This window comes from Phoxinus phoxinus (genome assembly GCF_949152265.1).
Source record: "Phoxinus phoxinus genome assembly, chromosome: 7".
NCBI classification, from domain to species: domain Eukaryota; kingdom Metazoa; phylum Chordata; class Actinopteri; order Cypriniformes; family Leuciscidae; genus Phoxinus; species Phoxinus phoxinus.
The window spans coordinates 7,878,095-7,905,502 of record NC_136882.1 but is presented as its reverse complement, the minus strand read 5'-3'; the positions used below and the strand labels follow the sequence as shown (position 1 = coordinate 7,905,502).

The following is a 27,408-nucleotide window of genomic DNA, read 5'->3' as shown; positions in this document are numbered from 1 at the left end:
CAAACGGGACCAGAAAATAATTATTTTCTCCCATTCACTTGCATTGACGCTTTTTCAACTTTGAGGTCCAGCGGGGTTTTACGGAGGGGGCGGGACTTACCAGCTCTATAACGGGTGCGCGACTGTGCGCACGTGGGCAGAGCCAGTAATAGCGGCGGTAGTCATGGCGACGGAGAGTGACAGTCGCGCAAGCCAATCACTTGTTTCGTCCCGGTAGGAATTAATGAGCTGTGTTTTTTGAAGATTAAATACACTAGAGTCACTCAATTTTTATACTCTCTTTTTCAAAGTACTTACATTTTAATTATGTATTGGTATATAAAGACAGTTTAAGCCAATTTGAAAAAAAGTTCTTTAGACAATTCTTACCTACACAACCTTTAAGTGCACTTTAGTGGCCTTTTATTTCATTAATATTATCTGCAAGTACATTTTTTTTTATACTTTTAAGACTTGAAGTACAGTCATTACAAGTATGCACACTTCTTTTCCACTTCTTCTACCAATATTGGTGTCCCAACCCAATTAAATGAATAATAATTACCTTATTTTAGGACAATACCTTTGATTTGTCCAGCCCAAACATCCTGTTCAGTAGAAAATATGCCATCCCAGTAAATGAAAATGTTTTCGGACTGACGTTTATGGGGTCTTTAAGAGGTGTTGATAAGCGTGAAGCGTGATTCAATCATGCCCAGCATCAAGTAGCTTATTGCTTTTTTTAAAAGAGCAACAGAAATAGGATAACAACCACCAGTGTTTATTAAAAGTAGTCATATTTATTTATTTAATAATATTGTTTGTACCAGTATTTGGTTAGTGAACTGTATATTGTAGATAATTAATATATAATTAATTGATATAGTTTATATGTGGTCAGCTCTTGTAAAATGGACACTTCCTTTCCGGGATGCTGATTGGTCGATCCAGCATTCCAGTCTTGCTAAACTGTATATCAATGAGCATCACCCACAGACACCAACTAACCTTCGTTTACACGTCAGGAACTATATCATTACATTTACATTTATGCATTTGGCAGACACTTTTATCCAAAGCGACTTACATTGCATTATCCTATGCATTTATACATAGGTATGTGCAATCCCCTGGGATCGAACCCACAAACTTGCGTTGTTAACGCAATGCTCTTACCACTGAGTTACAGGAAATAATATCTTCTTGAATATATAATGTATAAATATATAAATGTTTTATATTGAGAAAAAAGTTAGTTGATACTATGATTGCTTTCAGACCCTTTTAGCCTTGAATATAATCACAATATAGCACAAATTCACATCTTTTATTGTGTAATTAATTAATCCAGTCAGACTTTAGACCTGAACCATCTGTTTTATAAAGATGAATTATACACCTGGCCACAGAAGAAAGCTTGTACTTTTTGACAATGGTAACAGGCCTTGGCACAGGACTAGTGTCAGTGTCTCTCTCTGTCCTCAAACACAGATAAATGAGTACTTAAAAAAATATAGCAAAACTGCTCTTCAGAGAAACAACAAATCGCTCACACACTGCTTTGTCTCTTTATTTCTGTACTCTTTTTTTTTCCACCTCTTTTTGTGATTGTAGTCTTGTTTGCTGTGGCAGACTGTCAGATCAGACACGTTTTGCCCTAATACACATGACAGACAGTGCAGATGTCACATGGCATGAATGAATGAAGAATTTAATGACAGAGCTCACTGATTTTGGAGACGTTGGCATCCTGTGGTGTCATAATAGTCACGCAGGACACAACAGCAGTTATTTTCAGAAGCCCTGACTTTCTATTGACTTTCTACCCATATACATACAGTGGCCCCCAAAAGTACTTGGACACTAAAGACACACTTAAAAAAATAGATGAATTTCATTGATGTATGAAAAGCAAGTGACATTTTAAGACAAGTTAAGTCACCTTCATTTAAATATCTCTTTTTACAATACAGATTGTTTCAAAGCAGCTTAACAGTGATAATAGGAAATAAATGCAACAAAGATTGTTTTGGCTGTTCATCTGTTCTAGAAGAAAGTCATTGTCCAGCTTAAGTACGTTTTTGATTGATTCATTTCGGTTGTAAAAATGATTAGTTATTAACTTATGGGGCCCTATCTTGCACCCAGCGCAATTGACTTTGTACACCGTGGAATGATACATAGGAATGTATCATTCCTATTTTGCACCCGCGTACAGCGGACTTTCCCCTCCACAGACGCACGTCGGTAAATTAGGGAATGAACTTGCGCTCCCGGGGGCGGTTCAGCGAAAAGAGGAGGCGTGTTCCGGCGCAAATTTTCCCTGGTGCTATTTTGCAATTTCAGAAAACAATTCCGCCACTGACCAGGAAAAAAACAGTCTAAAGACAGTGGCGCGTTGCGCGTTAGTCATATGCTATTTTAAGGGCGCATGTTGGCCATAATGTAGCGTGTGAACAACGCGCATACACTTTGATTATCTAATCTAACAGACGCAGCAGTTTTCATTTTTGCAAATCATACATTATTACAAGGAAAAATATGAACACACCAGGGAAATCATTGTTGTATCCATGAAGATGTGAAAAAAATAGGCATAAATATAGCTTACACGTTTACCCAAATTATTATACGCCTGTTTAACCGAAGCTTATTTGGGTGGGTTTCTCCCATACAATGTCACTTCTCTGTCTTTTACGGCCCTGTCGAGAACGTCGGTCTCCTCAGCTGTGAACCGCTCCTGGCGTTCGCCTGGCAAATCCGCCGTTATAATAGCAATCCACCATGGAACAAATGCGCCTGCTCTTAAAGGAGAGCTCCGGTCAATTTTAACATTGAGCTCAATTTTTAGTAAACAGGAACTAAATACAGGTATTTGCGCTGGCTGAATTAACATCATTTTTATTCATATCTTTCACATCTACTGCAGTCAGATTCACTCGTGTTCACTCTTAAGGAATCACTCAACATGGCTGGGCACTTGTAATGACACATTAAGGATGATAAGAGAAATAAAAGCAGGTTTAAAACGTGCCCAATTCAAGTCAACAGGGTGCACATTTTAAAAAGAGGATAACACGGTGTAGGCAACACTGATTTTTGTCGTTGTTCTCTGTATTGACAGCACTCCAAATTTACTAAAAATTGAGCTCAATGTTAAAATTGACCGGAGTTCTCCTTTAAAGGGAATGAGAGATGATGCTCTGATTGGTTTATTTCACGTTACGCCCAAACCACACCTACAGTATGAGTAATGTGACTTCAGACCAACCCATTTTAGATTTGTGTCGAGCGCAAGAGTCATTTATCCCGCCGGTATAATAAACAATAGCGCCGAGATCCACCCACAAAGTTACTTGCGTTTCGCGTTTGATGCTTGCGTTTCAGATCGTTAAAATAGGGCCCATGGGCCGCTTAAGTATGTTTCAAGTTTTTAAAAACGAGTTTTGAAAAAGATACGGTTATCATCTCCATGTCAACTTCAAAAACGTGAATCTGTAAAAATGGTGATGGTGAATGGTAATCATTTTGATAATATTTTGATACAGAGGAAAAAACTTTTTGTCGTGAAAAAAATAACTTTTGTCTTGTTGACACGGTCTCTGCTGACACTACAGGGCTGCGTTGTGGTCGTTTCTAGGCGCAAGTATTAGATCTGATCTGGATATGACCCGGGTCCGGCTGACTATGGTAAACCTCAGGATAAACAGAGAGACTAAAGTTAGCATAGATGTGTAACGAGTACATCAGGTGTTATGGACCAGCTGGAGTTTGTTTATGCAGTGCAACCACCCAGTAGAGCATTACAATAATCTAGCTCAATCTAGTTGAGGTCATGAACACATGAACTAACTGTTCTGCAGTTGTCATTAGCCATGTTTGACATAAATTAATTCATTGTGATCAATGTATCACTTTTTATTGTAAACCTGTGGTAAAACATCAATGCTTGGGTTTTAAATATTCAAGTTAACAACAAAAATGCCACCAAACGATCGCTTTTATCACGTTTGTTTTGCAATCATGCTGTTTCCAGTGATTTCTTTCTGATTAGTTTTCTGATAAAACTTCCATTTGTTGGTGAAATGATGAGTTAGTGTGAAGTTGTTCCAGAGAGCGTGTTACGGGCGTTTTTTAGTGAAGCGCTGCAGAGCTTCTGGCCCGACAGTGGAAACGCAGCAGATTTGGGGCCCGGTGCTACTGGCCCGAGGCTATTAGCCCGACACGGCCCGTTTACAGCCCTGGCTTGCACTGGCCCGACAGTGGAAATGTGGCTATTGAGAGCATATGACGTAATTGATATATATATATATATATATAATCACTGATTCTTGAGAGTCGGGACAAAACACGTTTTAAAAAACTTTTTTTTTAAATACACACTATATCAATTAGAGTTATACGTTTCTGCAGAGAAAGGTCTTAGCTATTTAACCATGTAAAGGAACAGGTTCTAAATAAAAACACATTTTAAACAAATTTACATGTTTCCCTTCAGAACTGGATTTGTGTCAACTCCGTCAGACACACTAAAAAGTAAACAATTTAAATTCTTCCAATCCAACAAGAATCTAAAGTTATGAAGTATATTGTAATAGTGTTTAGTTACTCTGATATGTAAACAAAATACAATATATAAACTTAAGTTGTGATTTCACACTATTCTGAAAACTCAGATTTCTAAATATTTGCATTTTCAAACTTTGATTTTAATTTCAATATTGTAAAAACAAATTCCTTAAATAAATAAAACCTAAGAGGATGTAGATCAGATGGTCCTTTATTACAAAAACAACACCTGAGGGAAGAATATTTTTTTCCCAAAAAAATTAACAAAAACATACATCCAAACGTCGAAGATCTGACGGTGTTGACGAAAAACTGACGGTGTTGACGAAAAACTGACGGTGTTGACACAAAATGTGTGCATTGCTGATTATTGAACAGATGTGCCCTTTAAACACTTCTACTAAAACTACTCCTTGTTATTGGAGTATTGAACTTACTGTAAAGCAAACTATAATAAACATATTGCACATACACCGTTTCCAACTATTTTAAATTAAACCGTTTCCAACTATAAAAAACAATAAAAAAAACAATAAGGGAAACCAGGGGCTACCCTCTGCCGTGATCATTTTTTTTGGCCATATCGCCTAGCCCTACACTGGCTTCTCATTTGTCTATCTGTCTCTATATATATAAATATATATATATTAAAGTGCTGGCAAAGTTACACGTTACACAATAATAAGCAGACCACTGCCTGCCCATTCTCTACAAGTCAGATGCGTATGGTTAAATAATGTAATGCATGCTATGTGTGTGCATTTATGTGTAAATAAAACCCTGAAATAACAGTTTAACCCTTCACTATATTCACAAATAATATTATATTCGCACATTAAGAGGTTATTGGTGGATTTGTCAACTCCGTCATCGTACAGGTCAACTCTGTCAGACATAGAACCTGACATTGTTTGTCTAAAATTGTTTTTAAATTGTTTTGTCCCGACTCTCAAGAATCAGTGATATATTAAGATGGAAGAATGTGGTTTTACAGATGCTAGAAATGTGGCTTTCAAATGAAAGATTGGTATCAAAGAGCACACCCAGGTTCCTAACCGACGACGAAGACTTAGAAGTATTAGACAGTATTCTAGGTTACTTACTACGTGTAGGGTTTTATATAATCCAATAATCTACATAGTCCAATAATCAAAATCTCAGTTTTTTTCAGAATTGATCATTTCAGAAAAATTCAGAATGCATTCTGTTAATTCGGAGAATTGGTAAGTTTCGTCAGGGCGCGAGGATAGAGCTGAGTATCATCAGCGAAACAGTGAAAGCTAACGCCATGCTTCCTAATGATATCTCTCAAGGGTAGCATGTATAGGTTGAAAAGCAACGGTCCTATTACTGAGCCTTGGGGTGCTCCATATTGAACTTGTGATCGATATAGCACCCTTTCGTTTACTGCTACAAACTGTTAACGGGTCTTCATTTGTTCATCTGTCTTGTATGGGCGTGCGGCTTCGAGCATTCTCTAGCCGTGCGCTCTCTTGTCTGTATGCCGTGTTACATGTGCGGGGCGTGGTGTTTGGATCACAACGTGAATGTCCGAATCCCGACAGAACCGAAACCAAACTGGCATGCCGGTCTCGTACTGTGTAGCACAATGCTTGTGTTTTACACTACCTGTGTGCTTTCATGTTGTCATGTTTTGTGTGAACACGTGGCTTTTGAGTGTTCTCATTGGCTGCATGTTCATGTCTCGTTTTGTATGAGCACATGGCTTATGATTTGTTTTACTGGCCATGTGCTTGTGTTTTTTTCCTGTTTGGTGTGAGCACATGGCTTGTCATGTGTTTCCTTGTGCCATGTCCTCTCCTGTCAATTTGTCTTGCCCGGCCCATCTTGTTTCCTGATTATTGATAATTTGCCCCACCTGTCCTCCCTCTTAACCTGCTTTGTTTGCTCTCCCTATTTATTCTCCTTGTGTTTTCAGTACTGTGCTGGTTCGTCGTCGTATGTACACCGTGTGTTTCTCTGTTATCTGGTTCTGTCAAGTCAAGTCAATTTAAGCCAAGTCTTGTTGTTCAAGTCAAGTCTGTTTTCCCCCTCTGTGTAGTTTTTGTTGTCTGTTTTGTTTTATTTTATTATCATTAAAAGCCCATAAACTCTGCACCTGAGTCCTCGCTACTTTCATAACACCTGTACCTGACAGTATTATTAAATAATACATGAAGATTATTATAATACATGAGTATTATATATAAAGATTAATTATATGTAAAGTTATCAAAATAATTCACCCAAATGAAATATTATATTTTGAATTATAAACAATGAAAGATCAGAGAATACATTTATTTACCTTTTTTTTAAATGGTCCTTATTGTCTTAACCTACTTTTTTAAGGCCCTATGAACCAAATATTGAACTGTCCTTTTGAATATTGTGTGATGTTTAGGGCAGCCCTGCTCACTCACAGATAGATTTGACCTTATCTCATGGCGTCAGGCAATATCTGCATTTCAAAGCCTCTCATGGTTATGGAAAGTTTGAGGAATACTCTACAATGTCTTTCTTATTTTTGATTCACATCCTTGATATAGTTCTTTCATTAAACACAGTTTATCAAACCAATAATGATACAATCATTAATTTGAATTCTCCTCAAGGAGGCAGATAACATTAGCACATGAAAAGTGATTCTTTGCTTTTGATCCCCCCTCTCACAGAAACAGAGACAAAAAGACATGAAGAGAGCAAGATAAGACTGTTATGAATGCCTTGCATTTCAAATTGTTTTCCACTTTGTTCTTTAAACATGGTTTTCTTTTTTTACTTTTTTTCTAAATCTTTTTTTTTTTTTTTTTCAACACAACATTGGCGGACATGCCGTGATGTTGGTGTAGACGAGATTCTAGATGAGAAATTCTGGACAAATCTCTCTCTCAGATGAGAAGGGCCGCACAGCGCACACAAGCCAATTTGTGGCGCTGTTTAATGAAATCTGCATATCATTTGGTTCATCTGAAGTTGTTGACCCCTCAGGGCCCAGAAGAAAATCTGATCTTTAGTGAAGATGTAGACTGATCTTATTCTCTCAAACTCTCTCTATATTTTTCTGGCTCTCTCTTTCAGCTGAAAGAGAACAGCCTTATTAGCATGCTTGCCTTATTGGAGTTGGCAAGGTTACATTTCCAATATTTTCAAAGAATGAAATTGTATTATTGCATGTTACGTCTGCATGTTGCAGGTAGATTTCATATCAAAATGATTCTGGTGGTTTGATATTTCAGTTCAGTAATGGTACAATCTCTTTTTTTTTGTCCGTTTATGGCACGTTATGTTTGTTGAGTCTGTTCTGGATCGGGTTCTCATTAATTCATTGATGCATATATTGCAGTGAGGAGATCTGTTTGTTTGTAGCCAATTGTAACAGTAGTTTATGTTGATTTGATGAGGTTTTTCCTTCAGAACTGCTGTCAGTCATTTTGATTTGAAGACTCTCATGCCAAACACTATATGAAGGTTTGTTTCTTTGAAATCGATGAAGCAGAGGAACATTTCGGTTGCTTTGTTAATCAATTACAATCCACCGAGTGGATGCCTCATCTGATGTGTGACGTTTTGGTAAGAAGCCAATTTGGCATTTGTTCAGTAAATTTCTGTCACTATAAAAAAGTGGATGAATTTGTTCTTGTATTTTACGCAGGTTTACACATATCCCATATTAATAATTAGAGTCAAATAATGGTAATGAAACATTGCTCTCAGATGCTGGGAAATTTGCTTGTCCTGAAGAGATGAATTTGAAAACAGCTGATCTAAATTTGCTATTTATTTTAATGGTCCGTGGATATTCAAAATGTTGCATACTTTGTTGTTTTCGTAGACGAGTGTGTAGAAATAGATTTTTCAGTTATCTAAATTTTCATGATCTTTCTTTAGTGTTGTCCAGTTTCCTCTGTTCATTTTTACAACTAATGTCCTCATTTGTATCTAGCTGATGTCCGTTTTCCTTCCTCAGAGCAAAAACTCCTCACACGTGCACTTTCAATGTAATTACAGTGTACTTACCAAGAAACTACTGAGTAATATAAGGTAACCTCATGGGTTAAGGTTAGTTTTAGGGGTAGGTTCAGGACTAGTACCTAGTTATTACCCAGTTATTGTAATTGCAACAATAAGTATATAGTGTGTACATCCGAAATGGGGCTGTAAAATAAAGTGCTTCCTCTTATTACCTTCTCATCTCTTTCCTTTTTACATGCATCATAAAGCAGTTTCCCACTGAACTATTTTGAGGTTAGAGATTGGTAAACTCAGAAAAAAAAGGTACAAAGCTGTCACTGGGACGGTACCTTTCAAAATGTTATAATATAATAATACTGTATATACACTTTTGGTACCAATATGAACCTTTAAGGTCACTCTTTAGCTTTTGAAAGGGTGCCGTCCCAGTGACAGCTTTTGTACTTTTTTTTCCAGAAATTTTGGGTAGGCTTTCGGAAATTTTGATCTTTAAATTTATGCCAAGTTTGTGACATATTTGGAAAACATTTTAAAGACAAATATTACTGTGAGTGATTTTCAAGCAGGCACATTATGCACACTTCTGTGAACACGAGTGCTTTCCCATGTATTACAGTGAATAAAGATCCTCCTTGTTCATAAATGGCCTCACCGATTCAATGTCTCATTGTCAGATTTTGGTTTTAGAATTCATTGTTATGTTTTACCGAAAGTGTCGATTTAATACTCAACTTTCCATGCAACTTCCTTCTAAAACACTGAACTAAAATGAACCGATTACTTGAAGCCTAATTTCGAAAGGCAGTAATGCGTGTGACAGAGACAATATACATACATGATCATCACAAAGTCCTGTGAATGTGTGTTTGTCAGTGTTTGTGTGTCAGTGTGTGCATACCGACCAGCTCTAGTTCTAATCATAGCTGTCCGTGTCCAGTTTTCTTGTGCTCGGATGAGGCGGTAATGAGAATATTCTGCGAGCATTATTCCCCGTCTGAGAATATTTAGTTCCTCTGAAAAGCGCCGGCTGAAATAGGTCACTCTAACACCCGCGAGTGCCTCTTTAAAGAACATCGAATCCATTAAGAGAGATCTTGTTCCCTAGATTATGTTGGCCCTGTTTTGCCATGGAAATCAATTTTGAACAAGCTCTCTAGTTTTTGAACCCGTCTGAAGTTTGCCTCCACGGCGGGGACTGTTCTCCAGAAGACATTCTTTAACCGAGACTGTATCAAACACTGTATATGGCGTAAAGTATGTGTCCTTTTATTGACAAGCAAAGCTGATCTGGTGTCAGAAGCTCAAGCTTGGCCCTGCACCTGTGCTCTTTAATATCTCAATAACTCTCCATAAACGCAGGACTGCCTATTCTTTGCGCTCATTAAAGCGCCCTCCGCATCTGGAGCGCCTGACGCTCTCTTTTAATGTGGTATGCACTCCGCCGAAGAGTTTCCCCCTCGCTTTTAACTGTTTGTTCTAGACCGTGTGTTTTCTTTCCCAAGTATGCAGAGCAATGTGGCACCTTTCAGATATTCTGCAGACGTAATCTTTAGATAGAGGAGTATTTATTGTCAGACAGCACACTCTCTCATACTAATAGACAGGGTGGACTTCAAAGGGGGAGCACAAATAGACTAGCATTGTCCTGTCTCTATATCCTCTAGAGTTCAAAGGAAGAGTTTTGAATAGCAGTGTTTCCAAAGCCTCTCTTTCAAACCTGCTGGGATGTAAAGCAGGTAACCTGCTATTGATACACAAGAACACACACTCCCGCACTCCCATATATGTTCATTTGCTAGTAAACGCTTCCCGCGAGCTGCACCTCCTAATCGCGGCGGGATAATAAAGCTGGGAATGAAAGTAAACACTTTATTTTGGCGTCTTTGCTTGCCGCCTCTCCGAATAAACAGGTACTTTAGGATATTTTCAGATTAGCAGCGCGACACTTTTACGCTGACTGATGTGTGACAGACAGACAGGCATAAGAGCCAAACAGATGTCGGGTACAGGGGTGGGCGCCCTCCCTAAAGACTGATTTAATGAAGAACCGCGGAAAGAGAGAGGGTTGCGAGGAGAAAGACAGAAGGAGAGAGCGAGCTATAGCGTAAGATGTAGAAAGAGAAGGGCTGAGAGGGGGAGAAGGAGATAAAAGAGTGAGTGGAGTACGCACATCAAAGACTTGCTAATGATGGTGGATGCCATTAGGGCTTGTAGTGGCCTTTGTTTCGGCTTCCTAACACCTGCAATTTGTTGAGGGCTTTCTATGCCCCGCTGAATTACCCACATTTGCATGAGCACTGAGTGAATACCGAAGGGATAAAAGTGGGAGATTTTACCCCGCTGCATTTGGACTTGAATATGCCTAAATCTTGCCAATGTTCGTCATCTGTCTCTCTGTAGTAACTGAGCTATTAGCTCAACTGTGTCTGAAAGATTTAAGGTTTTCCAAACCAGTCTATACTTTGACAATCGATTTCCGGTTCCTTAACGACAATCTCTTTTATGTCCCGGGACGACTTGATTTCCAACTTTTTTCTAAAACTGTTTTGAGAGCTTTTCACTGTGGCTTCATTTATTTTTGCTGCATTGCAAATGTTTTAATTCTTATCACTGTACCTCAAATCTTGCTCTTAAAATATGAAAATCATTTAAAAAAACAGTTTTGTAGTTAAAACTATGATAATCTAAACGGGCAAACAATATAAATAAACCATTTCAATATTTGTTACGCTACTGTTGAAAACTTTGGGGTCAGTAATAAAAAATTAAATGTTTTTGAAGTCTTTTATGCTCTCCAAGGCTGATACAGTCATATTGTGAAATATTATTGCAATATAAAATAACTGCTTTCTATGTGAATATATTTTAAAATGTAATTTATTCCTGTGATCAAAGCTGAATTTTCAGATTACTGCAGTTTTTAGTCATGTGATCCTTCAGAAAACATTATAATATGATGATTTGATGATCAAGAAACATTTCTGATTATTATAAAGGTTGAAAACAGGTGTGCTGCTTCATATTTTTGTGAATTTTAATGAATATTTATTTGAAATATACTTTTTTTATAACATTATAAATCACATTTGATCAATTAAAGGTGTAGTGTATGTGAAAATTACTTGTATCAGATTGTACACTAATTGGCAGTCAGACCAGCAGAGTTACTTGTTTAAAAAGGAGACTCAATGTAAAAAAAAAAAAACACAAAAAAATATATTTTTTTATTCTTTAATAAACAAGTTAATTTTGTGCAAGTATGTATAAAATAGTTCAAATGTAATTTATTTGTGTGTATGTAGGACAAATAAAATGCTAGCTGTAAAATAAGCATAGTTGTCCATTTTATTTAAAAAATAAATAATGGCATTCTACCATGAATGCTATTAAACGCAATATATAATTTGACATGTGACAAGACGGTGAGACCGATTTCTCCTGTGATGTATGCAAACCTACTTTGAGACACTGATAGTACAAAACTGAAGTATAGAGACAAGTGATGCTGAAATGCTGAATTCTGTAATCATGGGGTATGAGCTGAACACTGTCCCGCGCACGGCCATATGGGAGCGCGTGTAGCCCATATCTCCTGAAAATGAGCTGAAGTTTCTTGTCCTGCGGGGCTTGGATTGAGGTCTGGGGAAAATCAGAGCATGAAATTGCGATTAGCCCCTGTTGTTTCTGCAGACCAGGAATAGGCGACAGCACTTGGCATGGCCGAAGGTGTAACCTGTTTTGTTTGGCCTCGCCGAAGCCCTCCCAGATGGTGCTCGCAGCTGCCACTGAGCAGGCGCTGAGAGAGGTGTACATTCAGCAGGAGAAACAACTAATCAGCGACTCGTGTAGACGGACTCATCTCTGTATACCTGTGGACAGTAATTGACCTATTTCAGAGTGAATCCTTAGCTTCTCTATGCTAAGCTTTTCCTGTTTATCAAAATATCAATTCTGGCATCATATACATAAATAAAAAGATCTTTAAGGACAGAGTACCGGTCAAAAGTTTGATTTCTGAAGGATCATGTGACATTGAAAACTGGAGTAATGGATTTTGAATACAGGAATAAATTACATTCTAAAATATAGTACAACAGAAACCAATTAATTTAAATTGTAATAATATTTCATATTACTGTTTTTACTGTGTTTTTAATCTAATAAATTTAGCCTTGGTGAGATTAAGAGACTTCTTTCAAAAACATTAATAAACCTTTAATGTTTCCAAACTTTTGAGCGGTGCTGTAAAGAAAAAGTGGTTGGATCAGTATCATGGATATTATTATATTATTTAGAGATACCATTGTAGTTTTTATTAATATTTTTAATTGGTTTTAATTTTACTTAAAGGTTAAGTCATTTTGTTTAGTTTTAGTTATGTAAGTGCAACAAGTTAAACCAAATTCAATTAAGAAATGTTTCCTTGGCAACTAAATCAAATAAAAACTTTAAGTTTTGTTCAAATTATATTTTATTTCAGTTATTGTTATTAGTAATGAAACATGTTTTTATGTTGTTAGTTTTTGTTTTAGCTAACTTATACTAACATATACTTACTGTAACTGTAATAACCTACCCTGGGTTGGATAACTAGGATATAATATAATCACTTCAATATAACCACTAAAACAATATAACCACTGTGTGTCCACCAAAGCATTTTATTCACCAAAGCCAGATTATTTTTTTAAGTATTTCAATGGGAACGCTGTGTATTTAAAAAAGAAAAATTAGCAGCAACACAACGAGACTTTGAATAAAAATCAGAGCTCATCACTGTCACTTTTTACCCAGCCATCCAATCACAGTGGAGGAGGGGCGGGACAAATACCAAAGCGACTAACCACCACATCCTGCTTGTACAACATCAACAGATGACAACAACAATGCACAAAGTCACTTAAACAAGGACCAGAGCAAGCACTTCACATTCTGTCGACATTTTATATTCAGAAATAAGCTATCTGTGAAATCAGATTCACTCCTGCAGATTTTCCATATTATAGAAACCAAAAGTCTCAACTGAAAAAACGGTGAAATATACGGCTGAAACGCCTCCAGCTAGCAGTTTTCATCTGGCTAAAACCGCTTTGGTGGACACACGGCCCTAAATGCATTAAAATGCTAAACTAAACTCGATCTCTTTACTATCTGAATCGTTACTCAAATAGATGAAATGAAAATCAAATGAAGTCTATTGCTTAAGTCTCCTGATTCACCAATTAAGATATTTGTAAAATATCAAATTATTCCAAGACCAGATGATCTGAGCTGCCTTCTACATTTGCTTTACAGCTCTATTATTATATGCATTATTGACTATTATTAACATATTTGAGTCTACATGCATTTTCATATATGCATTTCAGGAGAAACATTTGAGATAAAGTTGATTCTGAAGCACAGCTAAAAGCTCAATTAAAGGTAGGGTAGCTCTTTTTTTTCATAAACACTTTTGGTTATTCTGGTTGAAACTCTCTTCACATCCTGATAGCAATCAATAATAGAAGTGATCTAAATATTAAAACATGTACATAGATCTTCTGTGGAAGTCAAATGACCAAAAAATGTCCTACCTGCCTGTCAACATATATGCATTTCCACACCTCCGCACACTTGCTCTCGCAGACATCACACGTCATCAGTGTGTTTCATGCAATGCAGAGTTAGACGTCAGTCACTGAGAGCCACAAACGAAACCGCAGCCGTCTTTTACAGTTCCTGCTGAACCAAAACATCCAGCTTACGCTGCGTTCACGCCACGTTGTAACCGTAATTGACCGTTCGCAAAGACCCGCCCCCCTTAGTTACTGTCGCTATCTCCGACAAGCTACGCCGCTCTCACACACACACCATTTTGTCACGCAGTGAAAAACACATCGCGGAGCAGAGAGGAGACAGACCAGGTTACTTTTCGGTAACTTTTACTTTATATTAAATGTATTAAACAATGTCTCACCTTTCAAATTTGGTCATTTTTTGAAAGAAAAAAAAGTTTTGTGGCTCTTTAATGTGTCTGCCAGATCGCTGTGTCACCTCAGTTAAAGCTGCTCGTGAACCGATCATCTCTTCCTTCTAGTTCATTTATAGCATCAAATAAACATGAATGAACATCAGAAGGAATGTTGTTTTAACCGCAGAAAGGCGTCAGTACACTCCGCTTCTCAAGTTCAAATCCTCCCATGTTAATCTACTAACTCTCCTGACTGCTGTCGGACAAAATGGCGGATGGCGAAGTATGATTGGTCAGATCACCTGTCAATCAAACTCCCTGCGAAGGGTCAATCACGACATGGCAACCTGTGATGTTCTACCTGGAGCTGTTCTGTGTATATCTGTGTAAACACTATCACTAGCTGCTCTGAAATTGCCTACCCTACCTTTAAGTCTCTTGAGCTCTGAGCAACACTTTGTCCTCTGGGATTTGTGGATTTTGCAGCTCTAATGGTTTAAACATTATATCTAATTCCATTTGGCCTACCATTGTTTAATATTAATTTGCCTACAAAATAATTTGTTGATATGAGTTTATAATGAAATCTGAATGTTAATTATCTCGCTCTCTGCACTCAAACTGGAGCGTTTGATTAATTCGGCAAAACAAAAAAAGAGCCACAATTCTCCCAAGGACAAACATCTGCACAGAACTTCAAGCCCCGTCAGACTGAATCTAAAATTAGTAAATATCCATGAACTATATGTCCAGCCCCCTCGGTATAATCCGAAACCTCTGATCCCGCTCGAGGAAGCCAGACGTGACCCCAACAATTACCGCGGGAACCGAGCGATGCCACACACAGCGGCGAGCGGCTGGTTAAGGGACGACCTCTCCCTCATCTCCTGACCCGAGGCCCGTCAGCGCAGCGCTCCTTTTAAACGCGCAGCCCGAGCGCAGGCAACAGTATCAGGTTTCAGGGGAAAATGTTGGAAATTAGCAAGAGCAGAGTCAGGCTACACCGCGTCGAGGGCAGAACACAATGGCAGCTTTCTGTCAGGGAGAAACTTCAAAGGCCCGCTGAGTGACTACTCTGAGTTGGACTTTGTTGTAGATCACTGAGGAAATTCACAGATGTTTTCTCATACGAGACACCATTACAGAGGCTCTCGTACCCGGTAGCCCCGAGCATTTCTCTGCCTTTCCATCTCTCCTGCTCTTGTGTGCGAGACAGATGTGGAGACCCTTTTTTCTTCTTTAGACTTATTTTCACTTATTTTCTTCTGCTGTCTGTCCAACAGAACATGAAAAGCTAGACACGGCACTGACCTGTCCGGGGAAGAGCCACAAATGAAGAAACTCACTGTTGACAGTTTTATCAAAAATTCGCAGACAGCGCCGTGATCTTGTCAGGAGACGTCACTTAAAGTTGTGTGTCACCAGAGAACTCCTGATATTTCACAATATTTACATATGGTTTGATTAAGATCTCCCATTAACCCTTTAAAGCCTACGGTTTCTTTGGTCACTAAATTATTAACATGATGAAAACTTGGCTGAAAAAAACCTGTTGCACACAATCTTCTGTCATCTGATTGTTAGTATATACTTTTATCAAGTAAAAGACCGTAAAGCATAATTATATAAGTCCCCCTTCACATTTTTATAACACCTTACGATAAGGTTTCATTTGTTACCTAAATGAACAGTGAGCAATATATATATATATATCTGTACATGTTGTTGAGAGTTGAGATTGACAGCTGATATGTATATGCGTTTTATGCATGTCGTCTGTTATAAAGATCTCATTGATTTACATTACAAGCTATCCGAACTTCATCTTTCTTTTTGGCCATATAACTTCACCAAATGTCATATTTTTTGCTCTTTTTGGGCAAACTGAGGTGTTTTTTTCCCCTCTTCGAGTATGAGCCATCAAAAATAATGCTCAACAACAAACACATGTGCACTGCAAACTTGTATTTTTTTGTCATATTTTTGTATAAAGGTTCGATAAACTATTCCATTTGATCAAATTAGATTTATCGCACTGTTATTTAATATCAAGCTTTACAGGATCAAATGCGTGCGTTTATGTTTTATGTATAACTGCTAAAACTAATCACGCTCTTTCTTTCTTCTTTTACAGATTGCCTTTTCCACTGTTTTGCTACGAAATGTGCTGTACATATAAAATAATGAGGAACGATTATTTATGTATGCATTATTTTCTCAGTATTTGGATTTGCGTATTTATTATGAAAGGCGAACGTGCTATTTATCAGTTTTCTTCGAATAAAAATGAAAAACACATGTTATGGTTAATTATATAAGGACTCTCAAAGGCAGCCTGTTGAACTGTTCATATTTACAATAATTTGTTGCCAAACAACATGATTAGATGAGCGATGGCTGACTCACTGTGCCGCTTTTATTTATTTATTTTTTAAGTTGAGGGATTTATGAGCGACTGACCATAAAGTGTGTATACCTTGTTCTCTGCATCACTCATTTTTGTGTTGATATAAAACTCCCTTTTCTGGTAATCGATCCTGTGAATGGCAAGCGCGCTTGGGTTGGTGTTCTCAATCCAATCTCACCGGCTGTTTTGTATCCTAATATGTCTGAGAAATAAAGTCAACCAAATCAAGTTTGCACTTTTGTCATTTATCGTGTGCTGCTTCTTTTAAAACTCTTTGCACGCACCGTATAACCCGAATTAAAATCTGTGGTCGTTATGAACCTATCTGGACCCAGGAATATACTCGTATGTAAAGAGAGATGTTTAGTTAAAACAGTGACTTAAGAAGAATAAGCAGAATTGTGTCCCCTTGCGATTCTCTAAGGACTTTGGGAAAACTGAGACCTCCTCCCTGTGGGATCCCCCCTCCTTCCCCCGTTACTATGTGAGAAACCTTAATCCCATCAAAAGAGCTGATCTGCTTCAACATCAAGCACTCCAAACTGCTGGAAAGGGACAGTTTAAAAGTCATAGATTAGAGGCATCTCTCTGTGGGAGTTTGCTTGTCTTGTTTTTATTTAGTCTACTGCTCACATTGGAAGCTGCGCTCACTGACATGACAGTTTACTCGCCGGCAAAACTTCGAAACTGCCAAACTTTGAAGCAATTTTCACGTGAGCACTCGTTTACGATGCTTGGTTCCTGTAATGTTTGTGGAGGCGTCACGTGTGTCGGAGACTGGGTTGCATTGAAAGCTTGACTGGTTCGGGGTGGAGAAGAGGGAGGAGAACTGGAAAATGTTCAGACTTTCTCAAAGACTGGATCTCCTCCTCTCGCCAGCCTGCAAATCACACAACTAAGACATCATCATCATCATCATCGTCATCATCGTCGTGTCATCTCCACACCCCGACGGGTCGACGCTCAGGGTGCTGTGGGACTGTTCTTTACTAAATCATTTGTCTTTTCAACTATGAGAACAATAAGCAAGCACTTGTTCTTTTTGTTCTTTAGTCACAATCAATTAGTGCATGTGATTTGAGAGCCGTTCTGTTGACAGCCTTATTTTTTATTATTTGTTAAAAAAGCTCTGGGAAAATGTGTTATCTGTCGACATATTTGGTAACACTTTACAATAAGGTTTCATTAGTTAACATTAGTGAATGTATTAACTAACATAACCATGAGAAACACATTTGTTACTGTATTTGTTCATCTTTGTTAACATTTAAAAATCCAGCGTTTCATTGTATGTTCATGTAACTTCACAGTGCATTAATGTTAACACATACAACTTTTGATATTAATAATGTATCAGTAAATCTTGAAATTAACATTGACAAATGTGAATAAATGCTGTAAAGCGCAGTTCATTATTAGTGCATGATAACTAATAAAAACCTTATTGTAAAGTGTTACCCAATTTCATGTTGGGTTATTTGTAATTCAATTAAAATGTAACAGTTTAGGGTCTAATGCGCACTATTAAGAAGTTGCTTATTAGCATCATATTACTATGATATTGACTGTTTATTAGTACTTATAAAGCACATATTAATGCCTTATTCTGCATGACCGTATTTTACATCCCTTAATCATAATACCTAAACTTAACTATTAACTGCAACTTACCTTACTAACTATTAACCAGCAGTAATTATGAGTTTAGTGAGGCAAAGTCATAGTTAATAGTGAGAATTGGACCCTGATCTAAAATGTGAGCAAATTGTATTAGCCTACTGCATTTTCTCACATGCAGGACAACTTGCAATTTCTAATTGTTAAATCACTAGATTATATTTGAACAATTCTATTTTGAAAGACACCATTGCAAACGTATCTATAGGCTACTAGCTCACATTGTGTATTATAATAACTGACTGATATGGCTTGTTCTCTGTGATTTTTGGAGTCCAACTCATTGTAAGTGTAACTAATTTAGCCATTAATCGTAAATTAAATGTTAAACTATGTGTGAACTTTATACTGAGTCAAATGGTTCCTTCCTCTTGAAGTTATCTCATAAGCCCGCGCGAGATCTCTGGAGATAACACACAGTCGCATTGTCGCACAACAAATCCTTAATTACAGAAAGGGGGATCGGGTGACTCCGGCATCCAATAGCGGGGGTCTCCAGGCGGCGAGGGGGTCTTTGATCAAGAAAATCCAATTATTTGTGTATATACATTTCCCACATAGTGATTACTTCATTAATTGTCCCGCCTTTATCCCCACCCGTCCCACCCCCCACTAATAATCAGCCCTTTTATCCAGACCAACAAACACACCATAGGAGCTTTGTGTGGATTCAGAGGATTTGCTTCCCCCTCTCAAAGAGCCGCTCTTCTTTGATGATTGGGCAGCGGCGAACTTCAAAGTCATAAATCTCACTCCTGACTGGCTGGCGGCCCACCAAAGTCCTTATCAAATCCAAAGAAGTGATCCTTCACTCCCTCAGATAGTCCAGGGATAGCTGGAGGAGAGGACGCGACGCCACCGCGCACAACACGCACTACACGCTCAAGTCTTTTTTATTTTGAAGAATTGCATTTGGCTGCTTTAAATCGAGAAGCTTGAGGAACTCGAGGAAGTGTTGCCATGGCAGCTGTGGCTGTGCTGAGGAACGACACACTACAGGCATTTCTGCAGGTTCGTCAAAACTTTCAGATATTGTTGAAAATGTCGTTCGTAAAGCGCGACGCGCGTCACTGGTATAACGCGAGGAAACGATGCTCGAGTGTCTCTGAACCAACGATAACGAGATATTATTGCTTTATTCCAAGAACTATTATTTAAACGATTTCAGATTTATCATTAAGCAAACGTGTGCACATTAGAAGTATGAGAATGCCTTTTCCGTGAATTTAATTAGTTATCATTGGTATACTTTAATTAAATAGAGTTTTCAGTTCGATTTAACAGTTTTTACTGTAAAAGTTATTACTTTACAGAACTTACAGTTCGATTTAACAGTTTTTACTGTAAAAGTTATTACTTTACAGAACTTACAGTTCGATTTGAATCATCTCTAATTAAATTCAGTTGTAAAAAAAAAAGTGCAATAAACTTGCTATTGTAGTTTTTATTTTTTACTTTTATTTTGAATGCAATTCAAATTCAATTTAGTGTTTTTTATTGTTTGTTTTTTACAGTGTGTCAAACATCGCAGATTGGTTTTTGGAGCAAGCCAACAAACTCATTGTAAGTGTAACTAATTTAGCCTTTAATCGTAAATGTAATGCTAAACCATGTGTGAACTTTATAATGAGTCAAATGGTTACTTGAAATCGATTCTAAACATATTTCACCAATGCAGCTAAAGTTATAGAAATTGTAATTAAATGTCTGTCCATAATAATTTGCTTGGCTCGTTTTGAAATTATATCTGCATATTGCTTCAATTCCTTCATAAACCCTGTAAAATAAAGTACATTTGCATGATAATTGTGTAGGAATTATTGAGCAAAACGTGCCAAAAGGTGTTTTTTTTAACCATGTGTCATGTGTAAATATTTAACATGACTCTTTTTCACGGTCCAGGATCGCACTCCAAACTCCTCGCCGGAAAACAGCAAACACTCTCCTCTGGCACTTTTAGCGGCGACGTGTAACCGGATCGGTCATCATCACGGATCCGCCCACACGGACTTTATTCAAGTTCCCTACGACACGACCCTCGGGTCGCCGTCACGGATTTTCCACCCGTGGAGTAACGAGGCGAATCACCAATCCGCGCTTTCCGGCAATACCTCCTTTGGACTATCCTCCAAATCTCACCTGCAGGGCTCCTACGCCTCCCACCATGAGCTCCCGTTAACCCCTCCGGCCGATCCCACGTATCCATATGACTTCTCTCCGGTTAAGATGTTGCCATGTTCAATGCAGTCGTTACAGTCGAGCTGTCCGCCAACCTACGTTCCCGCCGTCACCTACGCCGCACCGGCCCCCATCCCACCCTCCATTCCCGGTTTTGTCCCGGGACACTCGGGCCTGGTCCATCAGCAGCCGAGACAGCTCTCTCCAAACCCGGGCGAGGATATACCGTGGTGGAGCCTTCAGCAGGGAAACCACGTCAGCCACCCGTCGCCTCTCGGTCCCCACCGCTTCCCAATCCAGAGGGGTTTGGTGTTGGGACACACAGACTTTGCACAGTACCAGACCCAGATCGCAGCCCTTCTCCACACCAAATCCCCCTTGGCCACGGCCCGGCGCTGCCGGAGATGCCGGTGTCCCAACTGTCAGTCGTCCAGCTCCAGCGACGAGCCCGGGAAAAAGAAGCAGCACATCTGTCACATCCCCGGATGCGGGAAAGTATACGGGAAAACGTCCCACCTGAAGGCGCACCTGCGCTGGCACTCGGGAGAGAGACCCTTCGTGTGTAACTGGCTCTTCTGCGGGAAGAGTTTCACCAGATCGGATGAGTTACAGAGGCACCTGAGGACTCACACGGGGGAAAAGCGATTCGTGTGTCCGGACTGCTGCAAGAGGTTCATGAGGAGCGACCATTTGGCCAAACACGTGAAGACGCACCAGAACAAGAAGAGCAAAAGTCACGAAAAGACTGATTACGTGAAAAGAGAAGACCTGAGACCTGTGTAGTGGACTTAGATGAACATAGACTAGTGCAATATAATCTTCAGGATCCTAACGAAGTGAAAAGCAAGCTTTTATTTTTTCATTAAAAAGGTTCATGAGACTTAGACTGGGAGTCTTTTTTTCTTGGACTTGTAAATATCATTTTCAAGTCGTTCCTAAAAGATCCCTGGATAATGTGTCCCGTCCCTGAGCTACTCTAAACATTAACAAGTTTTGACTTGTGTTAAGATCTCTGTCTTCGGTGGAAGATTTCTTTATCCTGTAAATATATTGATAGCTTTTGTTGAATGAAAGTGTCAGTTTTTCGCTCCTTGTGGGGTGTTTTAGCATGCTATTAAAAACCATCTGTTAAACTTCCAAAATTATTGTGTGAAAATAAAGAAAATGACTTGTACATGCCATCGAAACATCAGACGGTGAGGTGGAGTTGTTATTAAAAGTGCATAGATTTATTTTTTGAAGAGGAAAAATGCGAGTCATATGGATGTCAAAGTTTTATAGTGTGTGAGTGTGTGAGAAATGCCTAACAGAGAAACAGTGAAACTCTGCTGGGCGTCTGTGATTGAGAATCAAGCACTGTGAGATTTATCACTTATTAGGATACGTAGAGTTCAAAGGACGGCATTATGATTTTTTAAGTTAGCAAAAATGACAATAAAGCAAACATTAACTGACGTCAGCTGTATTTTTCTGTTTTTCATGTCACTCGTGAGCATTTTGCAGATGCTGTCAGTGTTTGATATGTAAAATTTATAAACACAACCTTCTCAGAATCGCATGAATGAAAAAATTACGTGACGAACTGTTACTATCATGTCATCTAAAGTTCATTTAATACCATCTATGGTATTAATTATAAAATAGAATATAATTTCTTGCCGCACAAATCTGCTCCATTCAGATATAACATGTTCAGATGCACTGCATAGCTAATGTGATTTCAGTGCAGATGTTGATGTGCTCACACTCGGATCCTAATGCGGTTTTGAATTGATAACAAATCAAGTCAATTTTAACCTCAATCTCAATGCGTTTTGATTTTTACTCAATGGTTTCTGGCAGTTTCAGAAGGAGTATGATGGTAATAATTCATTATATGTCTGAATTGTACTGACCATTTTGCATGGAGAAAGACATAGTTGCACAGAAAGCCCACAAAGTAAACATTTGGTTATTAAGTTTTTTTTTTTTCTTACAATTTATATAATCTGGCATGCCTTGACAAAACGTTTCACACATGACAACATCTAAAACCAGCATTGCTAAGTCACATTGGAATATATGAATATGTTTATTAATGATATTTGGAAGGGGTGTTTTGGCACCTCGAAAGATCATGTGTTTGCTTCTCCAGCAACAGCGCCTCTGTTGGTCAAATCACTAAACGCTTCTCTAGTGTTTGCCCACTTTACTTGTGTTCAGAGCATCTATAACTCAGGTGTTTTCAGCAGTATAGTTGTCTCTTCAGATATATAAGTGCAAATATACAGCAACAGCTTAACTAGTGCCATGCTGCTTTAATGATTTCAATTACAAATATAATTGTTGCAGTTATTGTAAAAGGTTTTAATATCCCACTTATTTTTGTTTATTAAACACCACTTATCATAAAAATCGCATTTTATTCGGATTCATAAAACCACTCTCTTATTGGTGAAGATTGTGTTTGAGTTCAAGTTTCGGACACTTGGATGCAGTGGCATAGGTTTGATTTTGATATTGGTGGGGACGGGGACATCATTATATAGTTTTGATCGAAATTATTGCTAGGGATATATATCAATGTCACTGGATATTGGTAGGGACACGTCCCTAGCGTCCCTACTAAATTCTACGCCCCTGCTTGGATGTTTTGTAATGTGTTCCTCAAATGTTTTTTCTGTATTCTGAGGGGGAAAACAATATTTGTTATTATTATTATTATTATTGTTTTTTTTCTTAAAACCACTCCATGAAAGCCATAAATCTAGTTTCCAAACTCACAGTACTACTTATAAAAACTGTTTTTATGCATTTTGTTTCTATGTTATCAGAATAATTTTCTGGATCTTCATACTGTACATAAACATGATTGAGCTAAATATCTTTACAACCACCTTCTAAATTATGTAAAGAAGAAAAGCCCTATTTTTTTTACCTTTAATTATAAATATATTGATTTAACAAATAGCTTTAAACTGTATTGTTAAAAACAGCTATTTTACACTGAATTATATGATACACAAAATTATATTACAACATGTGTTTTTACATTATAACTCATCAAAATAAGTTAAGCAATGTTCAACTTATGTTATACAAGATTCAACTCATTTTAATGTATTTAAAGTTGTAATGACTTCAACATCCAAGTTGATTGTACTTAAAAATTTAAGGCAGCAACTTTTTGTTGTACTTTATTATAATGAATACTTATTTTTGTCAACATGAAAATGCTTATTGTTGTTGTTGTACATGCAAAATTATTCAGATATTCTTAGTTGTCTCTTCACACTCATGCTTGTAGCAAGTACTTTCTTTCCAGAGTGACACACAGAAATACATGTTCAGTAAGTCTGGCCTTAAAAGAATAGTTCACCTAAAAATGACAATTCTGTTCAATCTAACATGCGCTGGTTTACTTTAGAGTATTAATTTAATGGTTTGAGTAGGACTAACTTAAATTAAACTAATTAGTTAAGTCAAATGAACTTTTATGAGTATTTAGCACTTTCTTTTTCTTTCAAGTTCACAGAACTGACATATTTTAAGTAAACTGAACTGTTTCATTTGTTTTGAGTTTTATGAAATTATTTCTTTTAATTTAGACAAACTTAAGGTTAACTGAAACGGCTGGGATGTCTATTTCCCAGCATGCTTTGCCGATGGCACTCGAAAGGGAGAGTAAATGCTAAAATGAAAGGTAATATAATGTGTTTTTTTTGTGCCAGATTAATGTTAAGTGGGAGATTTAGTAGTGATTAATGTTTTGTTATGCTAATTTAGAAGAATTTCTGTTAATGTTGGTTTTAGGCTAGTGACCATCATGGTGACGAGTGGAGCATGATCTTCATGAGAGCAAATAATACCTTTATATTGTTGCACTCATACAGCAAGTGCTTCTGTATAACATAGTATTGCTAATATGTTAACAAATTAGTATGCTAGCAGATTAGTTTGTTAAAGCTAGCTAAGTTTATACTGATAAAAGTGTTCACACTGAGATTACATGATTGTTTTAAGTTAATTGTATGAATTAGTGTACTCAAACATTTCAAGTTAAGAACAATTAAAATGTGTAAGTACAAAATAAAAATCTGCTAGTTCTGCTTGCTTAAACTTTGAATTTCTTAACTTAAAAAATTTGAGGCAATTGATTGCCTTAAATGTTTTGAGTTTTGCCAACTTATTCGGGTTTACTAAACAGTTGATTGGACCCCATTGACTTCCATAGTTTTTTTTTTGTACGGAAGTCAATGGGGTCCATCAACTGTCTGGTTACCGACATTCTTCAAAATATCTTCTTTTGTGTTCAGCAGAAGAAACAAATTCATACAGGTTTGAGACAACTTGAGGTTGAGTAAAAGATGGCAGAATTTTCATTTGTGAACACCATGAGAAGCTCATAGAAATAACTGTGTTTGGTTAAAATGGCCAGTTAATCATGTTGTTACTAAATTCACACATTTCCGAGATGAAACTTATATTTATATTATATTATATTGAAAATATAAGCCAAAAGAAAGCAGAGTATTTCGATGACGCATTTACACAGTTATCAACATTGCAAATCTAGTAAAGTATTATATTTTCTTTCTTTTTTTAATACACATGTATAACACTATATATTGTGTTGTATTACCTCATTAGTAAACGACTGCTGTGATGTTTCTAACACAACGAGTGATGACAAATTTGACATTTTTCTCTCTTCTGACCAACACAATCAATCTGTCTTCCGGAAAGTTATGGAAACTTTCTTTTCTTGTGCAGCAAAATACAAAAATGTCACAGCTTTTTCATCGCTTCAGAAGTTTACACAGCTTTGACGACTTCCGCTTCTGAGAAGCCTGGAAATGTGAAAAGGGTCCATGTGTGTCTAAATTGGTCTTCGTTCACAAAATAACATGTGCTTTAGTAAATGCGTCAGCTTTGTTTTGACTGGTGTCAGAGAACGAACAATAACTCAAATGATGGAAATGTCCCATTGTGAAGAAAAGCTGAAGGATCTCGGTGTGTCCCTGCGAGTTCCCACGGGGCAGAGCGGGCTGTTCCTCTCCTTCAGAGAGTGAGATATGGTCCGGCTATCACAACAGCACATGTGTGTTTGCTGCAGGGAGTGTGTGTTTAAGCCTCAGCGTGACCTGATCTGAATGCCACACTCTGATCTTCCTTTGATGTGAGTCTGTCGAGAGTCTGGCAGAATCAGCCATTTAGACACACATACTTAAGCATGCATACTTCAAATCTAACATGTGCTTGTTTATTTTAGAGTATTAAATGTGGGGGGGAAATAAATATATAAAAGAATACACCCAGGCCTAGCTGAGCATCAAAGGTTGTTTGGGGTGTTTAAGAGCATCGCGGATGGAGTGACACTGCGTCAAGAGATGAACGCATTTACATCTAACTCAACGTCCCATGCTTTCTCTTTTACTTTCTCTTTCTTTCCTTTAAAACAACACATGTTACTTGACTGCCTAATTGCATTTCTAAAATAGCTACTACATATGCAATATTACAAATAATAAACATTTTATTAAGCTAATTGACTTAGCAGCATCCTTCCACTGAAAGATAGTGGTTTTGTGCTTTAAAAAAGTAACAATCTGCTATAGGCACTGTGCAGTGCAATGAAAGAAATGAGTCATTGTTCATTTAAAAAAAAATGTAAAGAGTTTGTCTGTAAATGAATAAACTGCTATATTAGACTGAAACTGCAAAAATAAAACAAGTTGCCTTCGGAAAGAACATAAGACACCAACAAAATGATTAATGTACTACTATTGTGTGTGTGTGTGTGTGTGTGTGTGTGTGTGTGTATCTGTATCTCTGTGTGTGTGTGTGTGTGTGTGTGTGTGTAAAAATATATGTATATCATAATCACTGAAAAACATATAGCACTTGAGCACATGGAAAAAATGGCTTAGTCTAAATTAAAGAACACTCTTTTATGCTATACAAGCATAACTTCAAATCTTTATTTGTTTGTTTGATTGATGGATTGACGGTTTTTGCTTGATACATACTTAGTGTGTATCGGGTTTTTTATATAAGTGATGACATAGCATTTGCATAAAACAAGCAGGTGCAAATAATGACTGGGCTTTGCGGACAGCTATTAATATACCAGCGCCATCTTGCGGAGACTTGTGGGACATTATCTTCAGCAGCGCTAGTTATGAGCCTCTCTCTCTCACTCTCTCTCTCTCTCTCTCTCTCTCTCTCTCTCTCTCTCTCTCTCTCTCTCTCTCTCTCTCTCTCTCTCTCTCTCTCTCTCTCTCTCTCTCTCTCTCTCTCTCTCTCTCTCTCTCTCTCTCTCTCTCTCAAGATAACGTTTAATCACATCCATAGACCTGCAAAATCAAAACAAACAACATTCAAAGCATTCTTCATTTTGTAATGACTCCAGTTTCTACATTCAAAAATGTTTGATAGCAAACACATATAGTTGCGGTTTTAAAATGACCAATAAATGTTTCTCTTATCAAGAAAGAATGTTTAAATATATATTCTCTTGTACAACAAATGGTTTTCTGAGGAACCAGCCAGAGTTCGACAGAAAGTGATCGTTGAAGAGGGTTATGTGAGTTGAGGAACCATTGAAGAAATGAATGTGTATGAATGTGTGTTGTGTTGTGTTGTGTTGTGTTGGAGTCGCTGTGCAGATGTGAGTGACGAAGAGAGGGAG

General features: G+C 37.6%; 2 protein-coding genes across 3 annotated transcripts in view; both read left to right on the top strand.

Moving 5' to 3' along the window:
* Positions 1–17,109, top strand: part of LOC307002319 (myosin-IIIb-like) — a 69,079-nt gene extending 51,970 nt beyond the window's left edge. For both annotated transcript variants that reach the window (XM_079619834.1, XM_079619833.1), the window contains exon 11: positions 16,611–17,109. The gene's annotated coding sequence lies outside the window, so the exon portion shown is untranslated. The remainder of the gene's footprint in view (positions 1–16,610) is intronic.
* Positions 17,110–19,208: 2,099 nt separating this feature from the next.
* On the top strand, positions 19,209–22,191 carry sp5a (Sp5 transcription factor a). Its single transcript, XM_079618712.1, has 2 exons — positions 19,209–19,571; positions 20,463–22,191. Exons 1-2 carry the CDS (start codon positions 19,521–19,523, stop codon positions 21,519–21,521), a joined length of 1,110 nt encoding a protein of 369 aa, XP_079474838.1. The 5' UTR covers positions 19,209–19,520; the 3' UTR covers positions 21,522–22,191.
* The last annotated feature ends 5,217 nt before the right edge of the window (positions 22,192–27,408 follow it).